General features: G+C 43.2%; 2 protein-coding genes, 1 long non-coding RNA gene, 1 other non-coding gene and 1 pseudogene across 4 annotated transcripts; 2 read left to right on the top strand and 3 right to left on the bottom strand.

Annotated features, from left to right (window-relative positions):
* Positions 1 to 655: 655 nt before the first annotated feature.
* LOC108951516 (uncharacterized) lies at positions 656 to 1928 on the bottom strand. The gene is made up of 3 exons (XR_001975952.2): positions 1778 to 1928; positions 1608 to 1670; positions 656 to 744 (listed from the first exon to the last, which is right to left on the bottom strand). It is a non-coding gene; the product is annotated as an uncharacterized LOC108951516 (long non-coding RNA).
* A 2618-nt stretch (positions 1929 to 4546) lies between these two features.
* LOC135625658 (RING-H2 finger protein ATL56-like) lies at positions 4547 to 5125 on the bottom strand. Its single transcript, XM_065130739.1, has one exon. The coding sequence runs from the start codon at positions 5123 to 5125 to the stop codon at positions 4547 to 4549; it is 579 nt and encodes a 192-aa protein (XP_064986811.1).
* A 6490-nt stretch (positions 5126 to 11615) lies between these two features.
* LOC104000146 (transcription factor IBH1-like 1) lies at positions 11616 to 13160 on the top strand. The gene is made up of 2 exons (XM_009422116.3): positions 11616 to 12682; positions 12773 to 13160. The coding sequence occupies exons 1-2, from the start codon at positions 12054 to 12056 to the stop codon at positions 12825 to 12827; spliced, it is 684 nt and encodes a 227-aa protein (XP_009420391.2). The 5' UTR covers positions 11616 to 12053; the 3' UTR covers positions 12828 to 13160.
* Positions 13161 to 13576: 416 nt separating this feature from the next.
* On the bottom strand, positions 13577 to 13649 carry TRNAE-CUC (transfer RNA glutamic acid (anticodon CUC)). The gene has a single exon. It is a non-coding gene; the product is annotated as a tRNA-Glu (tRNA).
* A 1048-nt stretch (positions 13650 to 14697) lies between these two features.
* Positions 14698 to 15850, top strand: LOC104000152 (probable GDP-L-fucose synthase 1; annotated as a pseudogene).
* Positions 15851 to 25007: the final 9157 nt, after the last annotated feature.

Genomic DNA, 25007 nt, shown 5'->3' with positions numbered 1-25007 from the left:
ACCGGGGTGGTCGGGTGCGGCCTCGGACTCGGGGCGATGCGACGACTCTTCCCGGGCGGGGATCGCCGGCGCGTCCCGGACGGGAGACCTCGGCTTGATACCTGCACAATGGTCGGGTCCGCTCGACCCGACCCCTCCGACGATCAAGTTAGAGAGATGCGATGGCGGTTGTTTGGGGAATTCAGCCTTCCCTTTTCCTTCTGGCTTGAGGACGTTTATAGGGGAACCCGGCATTCTCGGGTGCGCCATCCCGTCGGTCGGGGTCGTATCTCTGATGGCGTCCGACATCGCTGAGGACGTTGCGTATGGGAACGGGGGATCGCAGGGTATGGGCGAGCTTCAACCGCTACCCACTTCTGTCTCGTCCTACTGTGCTGGGTCAACTGAAGGGGCTGCGGGCTCAGTGAGGCTAACGTCCGGACGCAGACCGTTGCCCTAGTTGCTCTCCCTGGGGCGTCGCGCCTGTCCACGTGCGGGGGGCGTCGCCGGGAGTGGAGTTTACCGTTTTTTGCCATATCAGTGTTCATCATCAAGGTTATGTTGTCACCTTTCAACAGAATTCTCCCTATAAAGAAGCATAGGTCTGATGGACAAATAAAAAGGAACAGAGAACACACAGAGCAACAAATCAAAAGTATCAAATAACATGACTAACCCAATGGTTCTCTGGCTTTTCTTTTTTTTCCGGTTGACATTGAGTTCTTCAGCTTCATCCTAGACCAAATTCATGTATTCATCAAAACCCTGCACAACAGTCGTGAGAAATAATACATTATAATATATTTATAATGCGTTACATTATAAATATATTTTCCTATATTGCAGAGTGCAGAAAATAGCCTCTTATCCCAATAAACTTTTTTCATTAGGATTATGATTTGCATTATTCACTATGTGGAATGATCTGTTGACTGCTAAAGCAGATTAACACAGCATGCCAAACATGCACATATATGTGCATCAATGTAATCAGAGAAAACCAGTGGACCCAAAACAACAACCAACAAGCATTAATTTATACTTCAATATCAAACATTAAAGTGCAGAAAGGATACATTAGCCAGACAACAACGTACTTACGAGTAGTTTGCCTGACAGAAGAGCATGACAATTGAATGGGTTTCTCATGTGATATGTGTGCTGATCAAAAAAATCTAAGATGGTACAAAGATTATTTAGTTGGGACTGTCTAAAACCCATTACCAGGAGGATATTACTCCAAGATAAAGCTCAACATTCACACTACAAATGAAGTTGCATTTAGCAACACTCAGAAAGCTTCTATGCTTCAGCTATAAGAAGTTCTCAGTCTCCACATAATCGAAGAATAGAATACTCCTTCCAAAATTCCTTAATAAATTATATATTTATGCATTCAAACTTAAATGAAGAACAACAAACTCCTCTTAGATTCCTTAATACATCAATATGCATAGCTTACAATACAAAAATAAGAAGAAAAAAGAAATACTTCGTTTTAGCAACTTGTGCCAGTGCAAAAGGGCAATGCTACAAGTTCACAGAGGTAAGCCTAAATCAGAAGCAAGAACTGATAACCTTAATCCCCAACGTCAAAGAATGGGGCAAAAGAAAGGCGAACTACTTACAATGATGCGCCCCTCAATCCTCAAATCCTTCTGCTCGTAAAGCCACATTTAGATGCGAGCTTTCTGAAGCATCCACTAAAAACACCAACGAAATAAGCAATTCCAACATACGAAAACAACAGGGAAACGAAATAAAAGGAAAGAAATCAGAGATACGCATCAGAACTTACGCTTTGGAGGAGCCTGAAAATTAGATTCTGCAACAAGATCACCAACACCCGCCCGTATCAAATCAAAAGCACCACAGAAGGAACCAATTAGAAGACTGGAAATTAAGGTTTCCAAGAGAAAAAGCGAGAGAGAGAGTACGATGGGCTGTGTCATGATCCGCTGGACTTTTGGTGGACGCCATCGTTGATTCTCTGTTTATTAGTAAACAAAAGTATACGAGTAGGTTAAGTACGCGGGTCGATGCCGGGAGCTTCTAGCGGGATGAGTAGGATGATGAGGTGATCGCAGGCTCGAGAAGGAATGTTGGTCGGCGTTGGTCGGGATCCGGGCTGACTCACTGCTCTCCTTTGTGCGATGGAAGGTATCTCCTGGGTTGGGACGCTCGCCGCTCTCCTGGGTTGGGACGCTCGTCGCTCGGGGGTGATCGTTTTGGAGTGACTCGGGTAAGAGTCAGGCTGGTGGAGTCGACTGGGCCCTTGTGGGAGGATGTTGATCAGTGTTTCTCAATTTGTCGACCCAGGCGTCGTTTGTGGTGGGATACGTCTCTTCGACTCCGGGATGAATGACAACGCGTCCTTATGTACTGGATGACAATTCCCGGGTTGAGGCGCTCGCCGTTTGGAGGTATCCGCCTTCCTACAAAATGGCCTTCGTCGGGTGCTTCTCGACTTTGGCCCCTCCGACGAGCAAGTCAATGGAGTATTTCATATCGAGTTTTTTCTCCCCCTTAGTCGGGCATCGGCCAAGGGTTTATATACTATTATGCGAGGATTGGTTGCACCTTAGTTCGGTGTGGCCGCTAACCCTTGTGGGATGGGACGACTTTTCTGACGAGCTGGCGTCTTGGGGGGTGCCTGAGCGACGTCAGACGGCACCGCCCCGAGCCCTCGGGACAGTTGTGTCGCATAGTGTGTCGGTACGGAACCTGGCTTGACGTGCATCACGGGGTTCTGATAGCGTACGGCGTGGGATTCTAATATTGGTGGGGATGTGGCATGTGACGTCGGTGATAACTCATCTGGGGACCAAAATATGTCTTATCACCGTTGAAGATCCCTCTTGCTCCGACTTGGACCGAGACGTGATCTGGGCCGGCCCAATCAAAACATAGACGGACGACAGAGCCCCAATCACAGCAAAAGATACCAACGGCGGACGCAAATGACACGCTGCACTCGTAAATAATGTGTCTCACAACCTTTTGAATCAAACATCTACATAGAGTTTTTATGCAGTATGTTGCATTTTTGCCTTTCAAGCAAACACCATATGAGTATAGCATAATAGAAGGGTTTTATCTTAGAAGAAGAATAATAATAATATGATTATAAATATTTCTAATACTATGAGGAAGAAAAAAATAAAATTAATAATATTATGATTATAAATAGTAAAATAATAGTTAAGAATTATCAATTACAAGAAGGTTGTCAATAGTAAAAAAGAGATCAGTAAGCTTCTAAAAGAAATGAGATTTTAAATACTGAACCCAAAATGAATAACCAACAGCTCTCATCAAAAACACATTCATGACTACTTTAGTTTCAGGCATATCTTACAATATCTCAGTTGACTACAGTTTCACTTTAACATGATAAAAGTATAGGTGGATAAAAAAACATAGACAGTTGCATTTATGTATTCAAAAAATTCAACTTTCAGCTCATTGATTGTTCTACAGCATCTGAAAAGAGCAATCAGAAACTTACCCTTTTTTTGGTCACCAAATCTCTCTTTTGATGTATAATACTTCCTCAGGTAACCTTCTTCAATGGTTATTGCTCATTAGATCAAGGAAAAGAACCAAATTACAAGAATATTTCACCACATCAGAACACATATTTATGACATATCTTCTCAATTTCAATTCACACATCAACATGCAACAGAAGGGTGAGAGATTCAAGTTTCTATTCATCATTTACAACAATGATAAATGGCAAATGAGGCTTACTTTTTGATTGCTCACAAAAACCTGCTCTTGACAGAAAAATCATTGCTTTTAACAACATCACTGATTCCATCTTCCAAATCTTTTTTCTTTTTGCCAGAAACTCAAATTAAGAGAGAAAGGAACTCATCAAATGCACCAAAAGATCTAAATTGGAGGAGTTGTCAGCTTCACAAGGACAATGGTTTCAGAAGAAGCTAAATTAAGAGAGAAAGGAACCTTTTTCTTCTATTCATCATTTACAACAATGATAAATGGCAAATGAGGCTTACTTTTTGATTGCTCACAAAAACCTGCTCTTGACAGAAAAATTATTGCTTTTAACAACATCACTGATTCCATCTTCCAAATCTTTTTTTTTTTGTTTGGGACAGAAACTCAAATTAAGAGAGAAAGGAACTCATCAAATGCACCAAAAGATCTAAATTGCAGGAGTTGTCAGCTTCACAAGGACAATGGTTTCAGAAGAAGCTAAATTAAGAGAGAAAGGAACCTTTTTCTTCTATTCATCATTTACAACAATGATAAATGGCAAAGGAGGCTTACTTTTTGATTGCTCACAAAAACCTGCACTTGGCAGAAAAAATATTGCTTTTAACAACATCACTGATTCCATCTTCCAAATCTTTTTTTTTTGTTGGGACAGAAACTCAAATTAAGAGAGAAAGCAACTCATCAAATGCACCAAAAGATCTAAATTGCAGGAGTTGTCAGCTTCACAAGGACATTGGTTTCAGAAGAAGCTAAGTTAAGAGAGAAAGGAACCTTTTTTTTGCACAAGGATGACGAAACCCTAACACGAGCGAACAGAAATTACTTACAAAAATCCACCGATCGAACCCACCCCACCGGCCGTCCGGCCGATCGAAGGCTCCGACGCTGTCGCGCCAATGCGAGCGCGGCAGATCGGGCAACCCGGCGACCTCACGAGCCACCCGTCGACGCAGGGGGCATGGAACACGTGCCCGCACGGGGGCAGAGCTCGGCACCTCTCCCCCTCATTGAACCCCTCCAAACACACCGCGCAAATAGGCGGACGCAACGGGGAGGACGCCGACATGACGGAGTACTCGAACATCGGGAGCCCCTTCATCTCGGCGGCCGAGAGGCCGGCGGGCACAGGGGCAGCGTCGGGGGCGTCGTAGACCGCGACCGAATAAAGGCGGCCGCTACGGCGGCGACGGAAGGCGCGTCCAGCGACGCACAGGTGGAGGAGGACGACGGCGGCGACCCCAGCGAATAGGAAGAAGAGCGCGAGGGCGACGGCCATGACGAAGGTCTGGAGGATGAAGCAGAGCACCCGGGCCCCGCCCCTGGGCTTCGCGGAAATGGCATCGGAGAGCGGCGTCGGGGGGTCGGGGGCGAGGAGCGGACGGTCGTGATCGATTCGGGCCATTGGCTTTCGCGTACGCGGTGAGGACGGACGACGGAGAGGAGGAAGACGAAGAAGCGATCTCGCCGCTCGGGATATTCTTGGAATGCGGGAATACTGGGACGGTGCGATGCTCCGCGGAGGATCATATAGAATCCATCTATCAATCGGGACCGTTGGCTTTTAATAGCGGATGGCGCGGCTCACCGTTCGTCTCACACATCTCGAGTGAGACCACCGGAGTGGAAACGTGTCCTTTTCGTTGACGATGAGTCCACGATATTTAGGTGGGCGGAGGTGGCGGCCTCATCCTGCCGCCGCTGGTTTTCTCTTGTCGTCTAGCCGTCGTCATCAGCACGTCAAACGAAAGAGCGACGCTGCATCAAGATTATCGACATCTCAAGATTTGTGCTTGATCATGATGAGCACCGTCGAATTCCCACAACAAGGCCCATGGGCCCAGATGATTGTTGATGTTTCAAAATTCGCGCTACATCTTGATGGACATCATCGAGATTCCCTCGGCGCTACATCTGGATGGACGTCATCGAGATTCCCTCGGCATTTCATGAACTATGGTACTATTTATAGGATCCAGTGGTAACCATCATATAACTACTAGATCATGATTGAGGTAGTTATTGAGATTACCCTGTAACTACTAGATCAATGATAATTACCTAGATAATTATGAATCAAATCTCAACACTCCCCCTTGATTCATAGTTATATACACCGAAATGCGACATGAAATAAATATGCTTTTGAACTGGAAGCGACTTGTGAAGATATTCGCAACTTGTTCATCTATTCCATAATACTTCATCGTTATGGCTCCACTTGCTATAAGATCTCGAATGAAATGATAGCGTATCTCTATATGCTTCGTTCTTCCATGAAATGTTGGATTCTTCATCATTGCAATTGTGGCTTTCAGATGTCTTCTAAGCCATATTGCTTGACAAGCTGCTGATATTGCTGCTACATATTATGCTTCCGATATCAATAACGCAGTTGTTGTTTGCTTTTTAGAACTCCAAGATATAGCTCTTGATCCGAGGCTAAAAACATTGTCTGAAGTACTTTTTCGATCATCTAAAGCTCTTGCCCAATCACTATCACTGAAACCAAATAATTTACATTTAAACTTTATTTTGAACACCCATTTTAATCCAATAGCTTTCTTTTCTTTTGGTAGATCCATTAGCTCCCAAGTTTCATTCTTCTCAATTGAATTGATTTCTCCTTCATTGCTTTTCTTCATTCCTCTTTTTCAATTGCTTCCTCAAAAGTTGTTGGATCTGAAATAAACAAAACAAATGTTGAGTCATAAATTTCTATTAGTGATCTGAAATTTCTTGGAGGGGTTTCATCTGAGGAATCAGAATTTGAATTGCTATTGGGTGAGGTTGACGATGAACTTGTTGGAGCAGGATCTGTCATTTGATTCTGCAGAGTGTCTAATTCTATTGGAATCTGTATTTGTGTTTCACCTTTATTGGTCTTCCAATTCCAACTTATCATTTCATCAAACATAACTTTTTGTTATATAATCGATATGCTTTCGATTGTAAGAAATAACTAATTAAGATGCATTTTTCAGATTTTTCATCAAGCTTGTGATGATTTTATGAATTCACCAAAGCATAAGCAATACAACAAAAAATTCTTAAATGTCTAACACTTGGTTTCATATCATACCAAGTCTCAAAAGGAGTTTGATTCATAACAACATTTGTTGGTGAAATATTCAATAAATAAACTACTGTTGCAACTGGTTCTACCCAAAACTGATTTGAAATTTGTTTTCTTTAAGCAAACTTCTTGCCATTTCAACGACAGTCCAATTCTTACGCTCAGCTACACCATTTTGCTCCGTGTATATGGTGCTGTTAATTCTCTGTAAATATTATTTTATTCACAAAAAGAACTAAACTCATTAGATAAAAAATCATCACCTCTATCTGTCTGAAGTGTCTTTATATATCTACCACTTTGCCTTTCTACAAGTGCCTTACACTTTCGAAAATTATCAAATGTTTCATATTTCAGTTTCAGAAAATATACCAAACTCATGCAGCTATAATTATCAGTAAACAATAGAAAATATTGACTTACACCAAATGATTTTGTATTCATAGATCTACATAAGTCAATATGAATTAATTCAAGATAATTAAATGCTCTCCATGTTTTTCCAATAGAAAATAATTTTTTACTTTGTTTACCATAAATACATCATTCACATACATCAAGTGTATTAATTTTAAGCAATCTGAAAACCATTCTTTTTTTACTTGACAACCTTAAACTCTTAATGTTAAGGTGTCCATATCTTAAATGTCATAAACTAGACTCATTCTTTTGAATTGCAACAAGCGTATGCCTCTCAATATTTGACACATCAAGTGGAAACATCTTGTTTTGCATTATGAACATTTACTATAATCAAACCAGATTTTTTATCTTTAATAGTGCATGAACCATCATCAAATATGACTGAATATCCATCATCTATCAATTGTCCAACACTCAACAAATTATGTGATAAAGTAGGAACAAAGAAAACATTATTAAGGTATTTTACCTTCCCTTGATTTGTCTTCACCTCAATTATTCATTTTTCTTCTACTTGGATTTGCTTGTTATTTCTAAGTCTAACATTCAATTTATGAATTTAATCAAAATCTCTAAATATTGATTTTATGCTTGATATATGATTAGAGCATCCACTATCCAGAAACCAAATATCATTTGAGATATTATAAACTTGTGAATGAGTCATAAACAACTTACTATTTTCTTCATTTTCCTCTATATAGCTTGCTTGCTTCTCTTTTCCAACAATTTGCCTTCGTATGACCAAACTTTTTATAATATTGACATTAAATTCTACTCCTATAATTTTTTGATCATAATTTGATTGTCTTGTTCATCATGCCCATCAAAGTGTCCTCTTCCTTTGCCTCTTCCATTTCCTCTACCACGAAATCCTCCTCTGTCACGTTATCTTCTTGTTGATTTTTTTTCTTCTTTTGAAGTAGAAGACTACCCCTTAACCTGAAATGTACTTTCTTCATTTTTTTCAAGTGACCTGTTCAACCTTGTTTTATGTGCTTGCAAGGAACCCATTAGTTCATCGAATGAATATGTAAATAAATCTTTTGACTCCTCAATTGTGACAACAATATGATCAAATTTCTGAGTTAAACTTCTTATAACTTTTGCAACAATTATATGATCAGAAAGATGTTCATCATAAGATTTCATTTGACTAACAATTTCAGTCACTCGAGAAAGAAAATATTATACCGATTCATTACTTTTCATAAACAAAATTTCAAACTCACGACGAAGGGTTTGAAGTTTTACCGTAATCACCCTTGATGAGCCTTTAAATTCATTTTGAAGTATCAACCAAGCTTGTTTTGAGGTTGTCGTTGTTGCAATTCTTGAGAAGATTGTCTCATGTACATCTTGTTGAATGAAGAATAATGCCTTTAAGTCCTTTCTATTCTCCCTCAGCCTGATTTCGTCGTCTGGATCTGTATATCCATTCTCTATTAAGTCCCAAAAATCTTGAGACTTGAATAGAGTCTTTATCTTGAGACTCCAAAATTCATAGCATTTGCCCGAGAAGATGAGAGTAAAGGGTTGAGACATGAAATTGTCATTGAAAATCATAATGCTCAGTTCATATTGAAACTATGCTATGATACCATAAATGTTAGGGATGGAGGAGTAAGAAAAAAAACAGAATACTATCGTAGTATTAAAAACAGGAGGATTGACAAAAATACTTACAAGATATTCCCAAGTATATACACTTTCTATATCCATTGCTTCATGAACTATGATCCTATTTATAAAACCTAGTGGTAACCATCCTATAATTACTAGATCATGAGATAGTTATTGAGATCACCTTATAACTATTGAATCATAATAATTACCTAGATAACTATGAATTAAATGTTAAACACTTTCTGCGTGTCTTTCCTGGCCTTCTAATGCTAAGTCATTAGAGGGAAGTCGGAAGCTTTTGTGCTGTAAGGTAACTTGATCCACTCCATGTCCGTTGCAGTCTGGCCTGTTTCTGCAAGCAAGTCAGGTCTTGTTCATATCATTTGGACCACATCACAAGAGAGGAGAGTAAGCCTTGCAGCTCAGTAGACAAAGGTGTAGGTATTTGCAGACATGACACATCCTGTCTTCATGCATGGCACTCCTCTTGCAGCAGTATCAGTGAGTGAGACTCCGTTCTCACTTTCACATGACTTCATTCAACATGCTTCGTGACCTGCACCCGAAGTCCCCTGTGTCAGAAGGGTTCTATGGCTTGTCTGGAGGAGAATCTTAATCTAAAACTGTACGGCAGTGGCAAAGATGAAGTGAGCTCAGAGTGTTTGCTTGGGTTCTCAAGAACACAGTGCATTGCAGTGCTCAAAATTTTATGCTCATATATAGCTATGATAAAACCACCTGTATTCCGATCCATGCATGTGAATCAGACTGTATTGATGTGATTTCAATGAGACATTATACTTGTGTGTAACCAAAATATGAGTGTCCTTCGTCACCATTGTAGAGTCCAAGAAGGAACCGAGTAGATTCCTCTGGTACTCTTGCATGGCCCATTTGCTCGCTACCACAGATCACCAGTACAGTGAATTAAAGGTTCTTTGGAAAGACTTCATCTTGTGTCGTGAGCATGCAGGTTGTGTTAGACAGGGAAGGAGGCTTTTGGTGTTCTTCAGTGACAGTAATTTCGTACAGATATAGTATATATCAAGCTTAACTTGGCATAGATTGTTTGGAATTCATTACGTATGCTATCAATGCATCTCACCAATTACATTCTAAAGCAACTTTATATGGTCCCAAACATGCATATTTATTATGCTTTTGGCATCTTAGTGATGAAGATATGTCATAATGAATCCTGCACTCACTGGATTATTCAACTATCATATGATAATGTGCATAGAGAAGCTCTTGAAAGCTTCACTGACCTAACTGAAAAATGCTAATGTTTGTGATGAATATTATAAGAGATTTTTTTACCTTTTTTGTTTTGTTTAATTTATGGCATTGAAATAATTTCTTGTATTTGGTAAATACATGATTCTTCTGAAAAATATAAGAAGAATTTTAGTCTAAGATAGTGCCCCAAATAAGAAGAAAAGGTACAAAAGGAGAAAAAGAAAAAGGAATTACTTTACATTTTGCATTGGAATAAACACAACTCCTTAGAAACAAGCACTGAGGACAAAGTCCTATTCTTTGTATTGCACTCTGCTGCATCTGACAGACCTTCCCATGTTTCAAGGGGAAATAGAAACACCAAGGGAGCAATCAAATGGCTGGATAGTTTGGCTCTTGATGTCATTAGAAAAAATATAGCTAGTGTATTTACACAATCCATGATTCATTAGTTTGGCAAATCTTCCAAAAAGTGACTCAATGTAGGAGCAAATTTGAACCTGGAAGGATGCATGCCTTTGTTGGGACAGGGGGAGCCCATCCATGTGTTAAGAACACTGTGGTTTAGGGCACTCCCTAAGCACACAGTAAACCTTCCATTAGTTTTGACTCTACCATCCCCTTGTGTTCTCAATATGTAATTAAATGGGATGAAACAAAGCCCCAGTGGTTCATATATAGCTAATCCTGGAGAATCTTTGATTGCTATTTCAGCTGTTAATCTGAGAAGATTTTACATGGAGATCATTAATAGGAATTCAGCTGATATCAGCATCTGCTGTAGTATTAGTTCTTTGGCTTAGTCACTAAATAAACTACTAGCTTGCAGAGAATTTGATGAAAGATGATACAGAGAGATTTGAGTCTTCTGGAAAATGTTGATACTGATATGATGTGTATGTAGTAAAGAGAAGCAAGCAAACACATGATGACAACACACAGAACAAGAGCAGTCTTGGGATTAAGAGGACTGGAAACACACTGCTCCCAGTCTCTTCATTGTTTCAAGTAGAAGAAGAAAGTTTCAGACATATGGATTCTTTAAATCCATTGCTGGCCCTAAGGAACAGTATGGGGTACTCAAGTGACATGCATAAATTAATGATGCATGGTTCTTTTCCTTCCCTCCATATGAAGCTCCAAAGATGAGAAGCCAGAATGTGGATGCCATGTGAGATTTCATTTTCTTTTGGAAAGGTTGAGCAGCCACATCATGAACTCTTTTCTTTTTCTCTTCAAAGTAAAAAGGTTGAAGAAGCAGTATATTGTCTTAAAGCCTTAATCCCCCTCCTTCTTCACCTGCAAATGCATCATCTCTTACAAGCCAAGTAATACTCGACCACAGCAGTCTGGAAAATAAATGTTGCAAACATTTCATGCCTTCACACATATGTTTCTCTTTCCTAATGCAATCTTCAAGCTTACTGCATTCTGAACAGGATCTGTGATCAAGCTACATTAGAGATTAGCCAGGGAGATCCAGCAATGAACACCCTATGGCTCTTCTTTCACATGGTTCTTTGTGGTGTTGGAATCTACAGGTGGGTAATGTTTGTAGCAGTGGGGCTTGTCACCATGTGATTGCATGTGGTGTGTCTCCTCCAAGTAGACCCCCTCTGCTCCAATGCTTCACCATGATACATCCCACACTTACTTCTCCATGAAGGTGCAACATCTTCTTCTTGCTGGTTCATTTCTCTTCTCTGCACTCTGATCACTTGGTAGCTGTTTCCTAACTCTGATACCTACACAATCTTTCACATGATCTCCCCATGTGCATCCATATGTGAAGAGCCACTTGTTACTCACCACTGTAGACCTCAGCATAGGAGGCTCTTATCCCAAAAGACAGCTATTTTTCTGTGTTCTTCTTCTTCCCCTTGACTAAGGGAAAGATATTGAATGTGAGAGAGAGAGAGAGAGGAAGCAAACAAAAGAGGAGTACCATGATCTGCTAGTGCCACATGCAATGCTTTCAAGAACCCACTTCATATACATCTCAGCGTGTGTAGCTGCCTTCTCTCCCTCCTGCCTTTTGTCTTTCAGTGTCGCAGCCATGCAAGTCACAGAAGCATTCAAGCATGCTTTCCTCAAGCAAATGCTGCTTGGCTTCCAGGCATCTGCGGTGTCGACCAATAGCATGGGAATCCAAGAGAGGAAGAACGCCATCAAGCTCTCGGCCGACGTCGCCATGGCCGTCGCCAGGGGCAGCAGGAAATGGACTCGTGGTCTCATCGCAGGCATCTCCGAGGAGCAGCAGAACCGGTCCTTCCTTCAGCTTATCCTGGGAGAGCAGTACGAGAGGAGGCTGATGAAGCCATGCTATAGCTCGTGGAAGATCCCAAGATGCAGGAAGATCGTGCGGAGGAGCCTTAGGGTTTTCTGTAGGAGGCAAAAGAAGAAGAAGAACCAAAGTGGTGTTCTTGCGAGGACGTTGGTGGAGAAGAGAACTCAACAGCTCAAAAGACTTGTGCCCGGGGGTGAGTCCATGGATGGGTTCTCCTTGTTGGATGAAACCTTAGACTACGTGCTCTCTCTTCGAGCTCAGGTTGATCTGATGCAAAGCCTTCTCACGACCGTCGAATCCTCAAAGCTCAGGTAAATGGAGCATCATCGATCCACTCTATGAACACTGCTACTCCTCAAAAGCTTCACCACCTTGCAGTGCTCACCCTTTTCTGCACGCAGATCTCACAGTAAACGCACGCTGCCTGAAAGAAAAGCTTCATACGTTGGCAAATGAGGTCGATGTGGTTGGAGGCTGAAAGGCTGTGGGAAGGCCAAAGCTTATACTGTAGTGGAATGGGAAGAACATGTTCTCTGGAGGAAGTACATGAGAAGAAGGTGATGCCTGTGTCAGCTTCCTTGTACTGTTCACTCTTCTAAGAGTGGTGAAGATGGAAGGAGATCTCAATTGAACCCATGATCATATGCTTGCATGGCTCTGTCGGTTTGTACTGCAGGAGGAGAGAGACATTAAGGGAGTGATGTTTCTTTCGCTTGTTAATTAGTGTAAGTTGCTTATAATTATATCCAAGAACTCCTCAAATTAAGCATTCTTTTCTTAAGATGCACACAACCATATGGTTTACTCTACAAATATTTTGTTCATTATATATATATATATATGCTTTGTTGAAAGGAGAAGGGAAAACAAATTAATTGTGTATAAAGACAACAATTAGCATTTGTAGAATATATAAATAAATAAATAAATGGAATATAAAAAAGGTGTACAAAATAAACTGAGAAAAAAGAAAGGATTTAATGGTATATAAAAAATGAAATCATATCTGATTTGTCAAAGGAGAAATGGGAAACAAATTAATGGAATGTAAAGACAAAAAATAATGTTTATATAATAAATAAATAAATGGTATGAAAAATGGGTTTACAAAGGAAATTGATATAAAAAAATAAATTTAATAGTATTTATAATAAAAAAAATAAATAGCATATATAAAAGAAATTAAGAAAAACAAAAAGATTATTTTCCGTTGCCGGGACTCGAACCCGGGTCTCTCGGGTGAGAGCCGAGTATCCTAACCAACTAGACTACAACGGATTCGTTGTGTTCTCTATCTCTTAAATATAAGATCTTGATTAGCTTCGTCAAATCCTTCTTTCCTGTCTCCTTCTTCACGTTCCAGCTCCACTGAGTCCTCCTCAAGGCTGGCCGTGCCTCTGACTTCCTCACAGCCAAGTCCTTCCTCGCCATGTGTTGCAAGAACTCCCAGATCCACTACGCAGGCTTACGGTTCTACAAAATCCCCCTGAGACTCACAGACACTTGGCACGCAGTGATGCACTCCGGAGGCTGCAGCGCCATCTCGGTCTGCGTCATGGGAAGACCGATTCACGCTCGCTGCGCAGTGAACGCAGCGGCCGCGACGTGTGCTCGAGGAGGTGCCACGATTTGGATGCCGCCTTCAGGGTGTTCGATCTGATGCTGATGTCGGATTCTAATGGTACGGCCATGTTCTCTTCTTCTTTGTAGAAGCTTCGCACCAACTCAAGACCTACCTGATGACCGTCATCTCTTCCATCGTCGAGCATGCATCAGTTCCTAAATCACATGATGCTGAAGCACCTGGTTTTCTTCTCTTCTTGAACCTGTTGATGATACCCTATGAACAAGTCAACTGCTGATATCTTAGTCTCATGCAATGGCCAGCAGTTCGTGACTCCCACAGGAACAGACCAGAGTTGGAATCACATAGCATGTGAATTCTTGACCCTCCCATATGCTAACTACTCTCAATCCATTGAGTTTGTGCATCCATGCAGCTGGATTTCGATCTTACAAGCAAATCAAGTCTTAATCCTTTGCTCATGGTCAATAGTACAGCGAGCTTGTACAAGACATGGAATGTTCATCCGTCAGTGTACTGATGGAAAGAACATACATTTGCATGTTTGGTCAGCAAAAGATCCCTTGCATTGCAATAGTTATGATTAGATAAGGTTTGACTAAGAGTGCAGTTTGACTTCTTGGGAGGCTTGCTTTTGTTGTTCTTCCCGCCTTCCTCCTCCTCATGTCTCTCTTTATCTGTCAATATATGCCCGACTCTCTCTCCGGTCTCCGCACCATCACCCTCCGCGGTCTCCATTTGCGCCACCTGCTTTGGCTGACATGGGAAGTCTCGACGACTCAGGCAAACCCTCTTCGCTCTCCTACATGATCGATCTTGCTTATCATGCAAACTCTAATCTATCTCTTTGTCTTCTTCGCGGACTCGGGGTTGTTTGGATCTTTCCTGTCGGACCGGACGGCGAAAGTGTTCGTCGTGGGGCACCGTGGCCTCGTGAGCTCCGCCGTCCACCGCAAGCTCGTTTCCCTGGGCTTCACCAATCTCCTCCCCCGCACCCACGCCAAGCTCGACCTCACCCGCCAGTCGGACGTGAAGGGCCTCTTCGCCGCGGAGCTGCCCAGCTACGTGATCGTGGAGGCCGCCAAGGTCGGCGGCATCCACGCTAACGACACCTTCCGGCCGACTTCATCGCCACTAACCTCAAGATCCAGGCCAACATCATCGGCGCCGGCCTCCGCGCCTGAGGCGGCTCCGTCCGCAAGCTCCCCTTCCTCGGCTCCTCCTGCCTCTACCCCAAGTATTCGCCCTAACCGATACCGGATTCGGCCCTGCTCTCCGGCCCCATCGAGCCCACCAACGAGTGGTACGCGGTGGCCAAGATCGCCGGCATCGAGATGTGCCAGGCGTACCGGATCCAGCACGGCCTCGACGCCATCTGGGCAATGCCGACCAGCCTCTACGGTCCCCACGACAACTTCCACCCGGAGAACTCCCACGTGCTCCCGGCGCTGCTCCGTCGTTTCCACGAAGCCAAGGCCTCGGGAGCAAAGCAGGTGGTGGTGTGGGGCATGAAGCCAAGCTCCTCCACGTCGACGACCTCGTCGGTGTTTCTGATGGACCGCTACTCGGGGGTGGAGATCGTCAACGTGGGGAGCGGGAGGGAGGTGAGCATAAGGGAGGCGGGCACGCCGCGGAAGCTCGTCGACGGCTCAAAGCTGGCGGCGATGGGGTGGAGACCCAAGGTCTCTCTCAGGGAAGGGCTGGCGGAGAGCTACAAGTGGTACTCGGAGAATGTGGTGGAGCAGATGGAGTAGATGATCCATGCACAAGACTCGCTCGAGTCCTGTGCTCATCACCTGCTCCTGTGGACTCTGCTGTCGGTTTCTGCCTTGTTGCTATTGCTTTGGTCAATTCTTATTGCTTGGTCTCCACAGCATGCATGCAGTTGTAATTGTTCCCCTCCCCATATTTATGTTAATTTTCTTGCTCAATAGAAAAATAAGAAAACATAGTTGCCATTCAATGTGGTGTGAAATCGAGCATTTACTAATATAAGGCATAATTGGATCTGAATTTTCTATTTTCAATATCAATTTTAATATATATATATATATACATATATATATACATGTATATATATGTATATACATATATATACATGTATATATATACATATATATATACATATATTTATACATATATATATATATACATATATTTATACATATATATATATACATATATTTATACATATATATATATATACATATATTTATACATATATATATATATGTATATATATATATATATGTATATATATATATATATATATATATATATATATATATATATATAATTTTGTTCGATAAAGTGGATTTAATTTTAATTGAAGGCGCACGCACTCCAAAAGCACGTTCGAGTGTCACTCTCATGGGCTGCGTCTTCTTCCTTGAGGCAGCTTTCCGCCCTCCATCCAGTGATGAGGAACTCCGACTCCTCCCAAATCCCAATCGTGATGCCGATTTGGTAGAGCCGGCAGCTGCGCTGACCGTTCGTTGGATTCATGATCCTTACTTCCTTCCTTCCTCGGTCGCGACCGCGTGTAAGAATCCCTAATCACTTTACCGAATAGGATTTCACCTCTTCTTGATAGATCCCTCTGTTTGGAACTGATGCCGTCGGTTGAGCCTTCTTCTATGTTTGGTTTGCTTCTTCGATCCTGTTCCCTTGTCGTACGGTTCTCTGTTATAATGGAGTTACCTGATCCATGTGAGATCCGAGGAGTGCGAAAAAGTTCGCTTCTTGGAGTGTCATAAGAGATCCAGCCGATGCGACGTGTTTCCTTGTTTATTCTTTTATCGTATTGGGCTAATTATTGACGTCGTTTTCGTTGTTCTTGGAGTTTCGATGCTCCAATTGAAACTTTTGTTATGGGCTTCCTATTTCAGCTCTCGATGGAGGAGCATTTGTTGTCCTTCTCGGCTTGTTTCTATCATTTGTCAACATTTGTTGCATTTCTAATGATCTTATTTGGACAGATAGGCGATAGATCCTGCAATTTCACTTCTTTTATAAAAGAACATTTAGAACCTCCACATCTTGAAAACTTTGTCTTTGACTGGGGTTAGAAAGTTGTTGTGTCCCATCAATGAAATCAAAATGTAAATGTGAGGATCTATGTGAATGCAAACCAGTCCGCCAAATTGTAAATTCTTCTGCCATCTTGTTGGCTCCAAGCTAGTAAGGTGCATTTTAGTTATAGTTGACTTGGGTTTCTTCTTGACAATCAATTCTATGTCTGATGACTACTTTCTAGAAAAGGAAACACCTTTTGTTCTTTCCTATTAACAAATAGTTTTACCAGCCAAATTCCTTCTCAACAACTTTCGAGCAGATGCAAATGGTGTCATCTATTCACGCTCTCTTGATTGCAAACAGATAAGAGTTATAACACATACACCAAAAATACATATTAGCAGCTGTTTGATTTATACAATTTTTTACAATATAGTCAAAGTGATAACATATTTGATAGGATGGACCAGACATATGCTTGTTAGGATTAAATTACGCTCATTAATTTAAGTATCCTTTGAGAGAGTACTATGATGTCGGTTGATGGTAGAAAAGCAATGGGTCAAAGAGAGTACTATAAACTTTAGGTAGTGTAGACCTTGGATGTTAATGGATGCACTCATCCCATTTATCAATACCAGTCACTATTTTGATACACATTTGAAGGGTCCAGATATTAGGGCAAGGTTTCTAAACAACCCCATTTTGCAAAATTGGAAGTTCTGTTTTTCATCATCACTTGGTAAGTTGTTCTCTCAGATGACGTTTGTGGTCTTATTTATTAAGAATCTTGAGTGTCATAACCTGCACACTTTCCAAATCGACCGCTCTGTTTTTTTTCTCTGTCACTATATCTTCTTCTTCTGTCAAAATGTTGCTTCCATGCATCTTAACTCAAACATATATTACGCCTTCTTTTACCAAACTTGCTTGTGTTTTGCTCTTTGAATTTGTGTTTATTCTTCTTCCTACTCATCTTCCATTTCTTGGTCTTGCGTGCTCTTTTCGAAAATTCTCATCCATCCTTAGAAATTTGAGAAAAATGAGCATTATTCTCAAGATCATAGTTATCAATATACATTGACCTATCAAGAAGGATTTATATAGCAAATTTTTGTTCAGGTTACAAGTTCAGAATGTGTCCCTTGTACCCAGGTTTATGAAGGTTAAGTTGATATGCATATGACAAGCAAGAATGAATGTGGAAATATATGAATAGAATCTCATTTGTTAATAGTTTTGCCTAGATGTTTTTGATCCATCAATCCACCAGCAATAGTCCCATCCTTCCTTTTAGAGCTGTTTCTTGGAACCGGCCACTGCCTGCTATGTAGGTCAGAAGGATGAAGGATAGAAAGAAGACGAGCGAGGGGTAAATCTTTTCCGGAATAATTGAGGTCAAAGCTTCTATAGCCTGGACCAAAAGCAGTCACGGAGTCTGTAAAGAGCCATTATCAAGATCTATGATGTGACAAGCATTATCTTGTTATTGTCAAAAGTATACTAAAGCCAAGTGTGTTGATGTATATGTTTATATAGATATTTACATGTATGATATCGTAAATTTTTGGTGGACATCATTACTTTTACTATCTACTTGCTATTTGCCCTTGCTGAAAAGAGGATGGAAGTTTAAGTTGATTCTTGGCTCTTTAAAGCTCATCGATATTTGTACGTTTGTTAGTTATTCTATACTAAAGTTTCAGTCCATAACCATCAAATTATTAAGTTAAAAATTCTCACAAATTTACGCTAGCCACCAGACAGAGTAACGAGAGATTGTTGAAAATCATGATGACTTTATTTTTAAATTTGTCACTTAGAATGTTGTTTTATTCAAGGTCTGCCGTACTGGACGGTACGTACCGGTCCGATAGGTCAGCGGTACGCGGACCGTCCTGTATCGGTCCACACTGTAGCAGTACACTGTAGCAGTACACACTGTAGAAAGTTTCAATGCTCTATGGCGCCGAGTCTCGGCCGCCTTGGGATGGCCACGAACATTCTATCGTCCGCATACAAGCCCATGCATGAGTACCAAATTCTTCGAGTTAGCAATTCCCCTCACCTCTGTGAGCTTTGCACAACTCTTTCGGTCGCTGAGCAACTCATTCCACTTTGCATGGTCTCATCCTTTGCCAAGCGCCTTGCTTGCCTTGAGCACCATCAAGTCAAATTGCCAACGTTGAGCCGTAGCTCAAACTCAGCCATCCCAACCTTTGTGCGCTTCAAATTCAACCAAGCTTGCCTGTTCTCGTGGTGCCTCTTGCGCGAAGGGTTGGTCATTCCTCTGAATGCCAATCTCATATGCTCGCTCCTCTGAGCGACTCTTTTCCCTACATCTCCATGCCCGTTTTCCCTCAAACGGTCGCGCGTGTGCTGACTGCCCTCAACGCAGCCCCGCTAGGTCCCCCACATTTGCATGTCAAGTGTTTCTATGAGTGCTTGTCCCGCTCTGATACCATAATGTCACGACCTTAGCTGGTTTTGCCTAAGGCGTGCGGCACCCTCACGCGTCCGTCCGCAAAGGTCAGCCTCCCCGAAGCCTCCCATTGTCCCTTAGGACCAACAAAAGAGAGAACGGGTTAAAGAGAACGCCTCAATCGGGATCCACAAGCAAACATGTCCGAAAAACACTTCATAGACAATGCAAATTACAAACAGACTTTACAAGCTCTGAATAGTTGCACAACAAAGGGTAAAATGGTCCATTACAGACCGAAAAGCTCTCGCTCGTGTCCACATGACACAACCTTTATTTACAAGCCTAAAGAGGCCACCAACCCAACTAACATGGGACTATTTAGCCTTCGGCCGCCCCTCTACCTGCTGTACAAGGCATGAACATGCCAAAAGACAACGGACAGACATAAGCATTACATCCAACATCTTGTTTAGAAGTTTGTCCGTTACATTCTCTCCCACTTATCCCTTCGACGTCCTCGTCGAAGCCTTTGTGAACACTGCAACTCTTCGCCTTTGCTGAGTCTTCAATCTTCTGCTCCAGCTGCAATGCGCCTCCTAGCTCCCAGTTGCTCTCCGCTTCTGTTTCTGAGTAGTCGAACCTTTGATCCGCCATGCTGCTTCAACTCGCCAATGACTCTGACTCTGGTGTGGGGTTGGCTGAGTTGTATTGATCCTCGTTGATTCTTGCAGATCCGCCAAATGAAGGAAAAGACCATCCTTACTACGCCAGTCTCTTAAAAATTTCACATGCTGCTTGAACTGGGTGGATGCTTGTTGGAGCTTTAACGAGCATCGTCTCGCAAACTTCTGAAGTTTTGGGTCCTTCCTCCACAAAATCTGCTCATTGACTCTTCTTTTAGTTAGTTGTCACATCCAAGTAGGTTCGCATCACTTCCGCTTTCGATTGGCATTTCGTTGGGAAATGAAGCGGACAATCTACTCTCAGTAGCACTGATCACCGTTGGTGAGGATTTGACAACTATTGTCTTCCATTATCTTCGAAGGGTCTTTGAACTTGTGCAGAGCTCCTCTGCTGGATAGATAAGAGAACTGGGGTACTCGGTTTCGCCCATTCTCTTAAGAGTTGAGAAGGCAAAGGTTACTTTGACTTCGCCCGCCTCCTCGAGGTTGTACTTCATGCATCGAGCTGGTTACTAGTCTTCGCCTGCTCTTTGCTCACACTTCTGAAGCACTTGAAGTGTTTGCACTCCTTGCGTTGAGTTAGCTACTGTGATTCACCTTCTCAATGCCATTGAACTTCTGGAATGCAGGAAGTTTTCACCCCAACTTGGAGTAATTCTCTGATAGATGAGGTCGCCTCTGGGATTGTACCGTCTTCTCCATCAACCCTGCCGCCTACTCCACTGAGTAGCAAAGGTACAGCACCGCGTACTGCCTGCTTCGTTCCTTGGTCGTGCACTCTTGCATGACCCGAAGTCTTTCACTTACGGCTATCTTGATGAGAAACTTGTTGACACCGGTCTTACGAAGTTTCTTGGCCTCTGCCCTTCAGCCTTGTCTCGGTACTTAGAGATTGCCTCTGCATGCTCCACCTCCTCGGCCCCTTTCACGACCAAGTGCTCTCCCTCCGTGAGAGCAAGGGATCAATGACTTGCACGGAAGTCCCGCCTCTGCGGTACCATGGCGCTGCCATGCCCATGGCCCTACTATCCGTCGCCTCGCCTCTGTATCCCTTTTCTTCACAATCAGTAGAGATGTCTCCGTGGCACTCCTCTGAGTCCACCTCCATTCTCACTGATGCTTGATTTTGGGTAGCTAAGTCCCTCTGGACTCGTCGTCGCTTCCTCGCCCCTTTCAACCCCTTGCTTCAACACCTCTGTGTTCTCCAAGCAGTCCGTTTGGTCGATGGAAAGACAGACTGCAACTCCCATGCATGGCCTCTGCCATCACGTTGTAGAGTTTGCACCGATTCTGTTCTCCTTAGCTTCCTTGGTAGCAACGTTCACTTACTCGACCTTGTCCTCTGACTTGTCGGGCTCCCTTAAGCGAATATGAGCTCTAGAGCAGTCCAACTCTCCAGCTGCTTCGATCATACCTCTGCATGATCAAGTCCCTCCCATGGAACTCATTGGTACTTGCATTCGAACTTTTCCCTTGGTGGAACCCAGCCCCCATATGCTAATGACCAAGGTTTTCATCCGATGCAAAATTCGGTGCACGCCCGAAAGACCCGCCTTTGCGGTACCATGGCCTTCACTCCTTGAATCCATAGCCCTTCTTGCCGTCGTGTTGTTAACCAAAGCGGAGCTCCCAGTAGCTCCCGATCATACCTTCATATGATCTCATCCCTCACGGGACTGATTGTGTGTATCGCATTGCCGCGAACTGTTCCACCACGATCCGCTGCACCATGTCGCCTCCTGGTGACATCTCCATTGCATTCTGATCCTTGTGGAATAAACTCGAATTGTGAACCCTCCATGTGTGGCCTCTGCCAATCGACCTTCATCCACCCACTCCTGGGTCACACCTAGATGAAGCACCGCTCTAGGACAGTCCGTCGCCTAGTAGCTCTCGAAGTCCACCGACTTCACTGTAATCTGTGCACCATTGTCTGGATCCTGGGCCTCTGCCCCTACCAGCACAATCTCCACTGCGCACTGCTTCCTTCATAGCAACTCAAATGGCAACACTATGGCATATTCTTCAAGAGTACCCGCCTCTGCGTCCTCTTGCCCCGTGCTAAGGCCCTTCTGAACCCAACTTCGCCTCCGCAAATTGAGTCGCCTTAGTTCCTCCATCAAATGCTTCTCCGAGTTAAGGTGCATGTGCCCAGAAGCTCCCTTCGTCTTTGGCACCATGCAAGAGGAGTCCGCTCCGTCGGAATGAAGGACCCATGGAACAACATGATCCTACCCTTGCCTCTGCAAGAGTTCATGTCTTTGACCTCTGTCTAAGGAAAGCACTGTGCTTCTGTTCCATGTTCCAACTTCACTGCTGGCTCCCTTCATGCGGCTTGGGTACTTCGCCAAGTTACACCCAAGTTGCTCCGCTCCTCGTTCTTGCATTGAGTCGATGGTGGCCCTCGCGCCCACCATTCCACGGGCCAGCCCTCCCTTGAGTCCGATCTTCATATCGACTCTAAGTGTGCCTTCATTTAAGTTGCTTCAGGTCGCTCCCCCACTTGATCTCGCAATGCATCCACCAATGCATTCTCTCGAGCGAGATCATGCGACAACTCCTCGCCGCTTGCTCGGTCCATTGAGCTTCGTGGAGTTGTTGTTTGTGAGGTACTCCTCCTCAACATGTGAAGTCCGTCTTACATGATTCTCCCTCTGGAGTGCCGAGACTTATCCCTCCTGGATAACTGTCCCGTTGGAGCAACATCTCTCTTCGTTTCGGAGACCACCATCCCCTTGGACTACTCCGATCTGCTGAACAAACTGTGCAATGTCTTGCCTCCTGCAAACACACTTACTAGATTGCGCCTCCACGTCAATACAGCCACCGCTGTACCCCTCAAGGCCTAGCAATATGCTGAACTCGTTGCACACTTCAGCCTCTTCCGGACGTATCCTTTGCATGCCGAAGAGAAAGTTTTAATGCTCTATGGCGCCGAGTCTCGGCCGCCTTGGGATGGCCACGAACATTCTATCGTCCGCATACAAGCCCATGCATGAGTACCAAATTCTTCGAGTTAGCAATTCCCCTCACCTCTGTGAGCTTTGCACAACTCTTTCGGTCGCTGAGCAACTCATTCCACTTTGCATGGTCTCATCCTTTGCCAAGCGCCTTGCTTGCCTTGAGCACCATCAAGTCAAGTTGCCAACGTTGAGCCGTAGCTCAAACTCAGCCATCCCAACCTTTGTGCGCTTCAAATTCAACCAAGCTTGCCTGTTCTCGTGGTGCCTCTTGCGCGAAGGGTTGGTCATTCCTCTGAATGCCAATCTCATATGCTCGCTCCTCTGAGCGACTCTTTTCCCTACATCTCCATGCCCGTTTTCCCTCAAACGGTCGCGCGTGTGCTGACTGCCCTCAACGCAGCCCCGCTAGGTCCCCCACATTTGCATGTCAAGTGTTTCTATGAGTGCTTGTCCCGCTCTGATACCATAATGTCACGACCTTAGCTGGTTTTGCCTAAGGCGTGCGGCACCCTCACGCGTCCGTCCGCAAAGGTCAGCCTCCCCGAAGCCTCCCATTGTCCCTTAGGACCAACAAAAGAGAGAACGGGTTAAAGAGAACGCCTCAATCGGGATCCACAAGCAAACATGTCCGAAAAACACTTTATAGACAATGCAAATTACAAACAGACTTTACAAGCTCTGAATAGTTGCACAACAAAGGGTAAAATGGTCCATTACAGACCGAAAAGCTCTCGCTCGTGTCCACATGACACAACCTTTATTTACAAGCCTAAAGAGACCACCAACCCAACTAACATGGGACTATTTAGCCTTCGGCCGCCCCTCTACCTGCTGTACAAGGTATGAACATGCCAAAAGACAACGGACAGACATAAGCATTACATCCAACATCTTGTTTAGAAGTTTGTCCGTTACAGCTCGGTACACCTGGGTGTACCGAGCGGTATACCGTATCGTACCAGTACCGAGTCCAGGTCGAAACGCCGGTACGGTACGACAGACCTTGGTTTTATTATACATTACTATCGTTCTTTGTTGTGTATTCAGCATTTTCCATGTTAAAAAAGAAATAGGTTCTGTCAAATTATTTTTATTTGGAAGCTTCTCTAATTGCTAATGTATGGCTTCATATTCTTGTATGGGCATGTACCTTTCTCTCATGTTTTATATATTTGTGAAATTCCATATCACAACCAATTAGTAACTATTTTTCTGTTTGATGCAGGACTTTGGACAGATTAAATCTTCTGCAAAATGATGGTTCTGGATTCTCTATCATCTCCTCATAGGAGATCACAGAACTTGGTTTTTCTGACATCCTCTTCCAAGAAGCTTGGTAGCTGGTTTATTCTTTTGGAGCGGCACAAGTTCCTCTTGACGATAATAGCTCTACTGGCAGTCCTATGCACCATCTATCTGTACTTTGCAGTTACATTGGGGGCTGCAGGTTCATGCCCAGGAATGTCAGCGGCCGAAAAGGCACTTTGTCAGGCCAAAGCTTCTTTGCACAAGGGGAAATTGAAATTCTTTGGACTAGCATGTGGTTTTGGAGCATCCATGAAAGGGATGCCTCTAAAATCCATAAACAATTCATAATGTTTCATTTGTCTTGTTGAAGAGTATGTGTGTGTTTCTGGTGACACAGTTTGTGGTTGATGTGTTGGCTATGATAAGGGTGTTCTTCATTTGTAGAACATGATATTCCTAGATAAAAATGGATCTTCTTCTTGTTGCTCTGTTCATAGAGAGTCACATTCTTCAGTCCCTGATTGAGAATTCTTGTTGACATGTCCATTCTTCATATCAGTAAAATGTTTGTTCACAGGACTTTTGAGTGGTCATCCTCAGGAAGGATATATATGTCTGGATTCTCTGCATTGTTGACACTAAATCTTTCATATGTTTTCCTCGGAAACAACTTCTTGGTATATAGGAATTTGGCACAGTATTGAGGTAAGGTAATGG

Source organism: Musa acuminata, chromosome BXJ2-10 (assembly GCF_036884655.1).
Source record: "Musa acuminata AAA Group cultivar baxijiao chromosome BXJ2-10, Cavendish_Baxijiao_AAA, whole genome shotgun sequence".
Classification (NCBI taxonomy): Eukaryota; Viridiplantae; Streptophyta; class Magnoliopsida; order Zingiberales; family Musaceae; genus Musa; species Musa acuminata.
The sequence above is the reverse complement of the archived record's forward strand: the minus strand, read 5'-3'. Positions and strand labels throughout refer to the sequence as shown.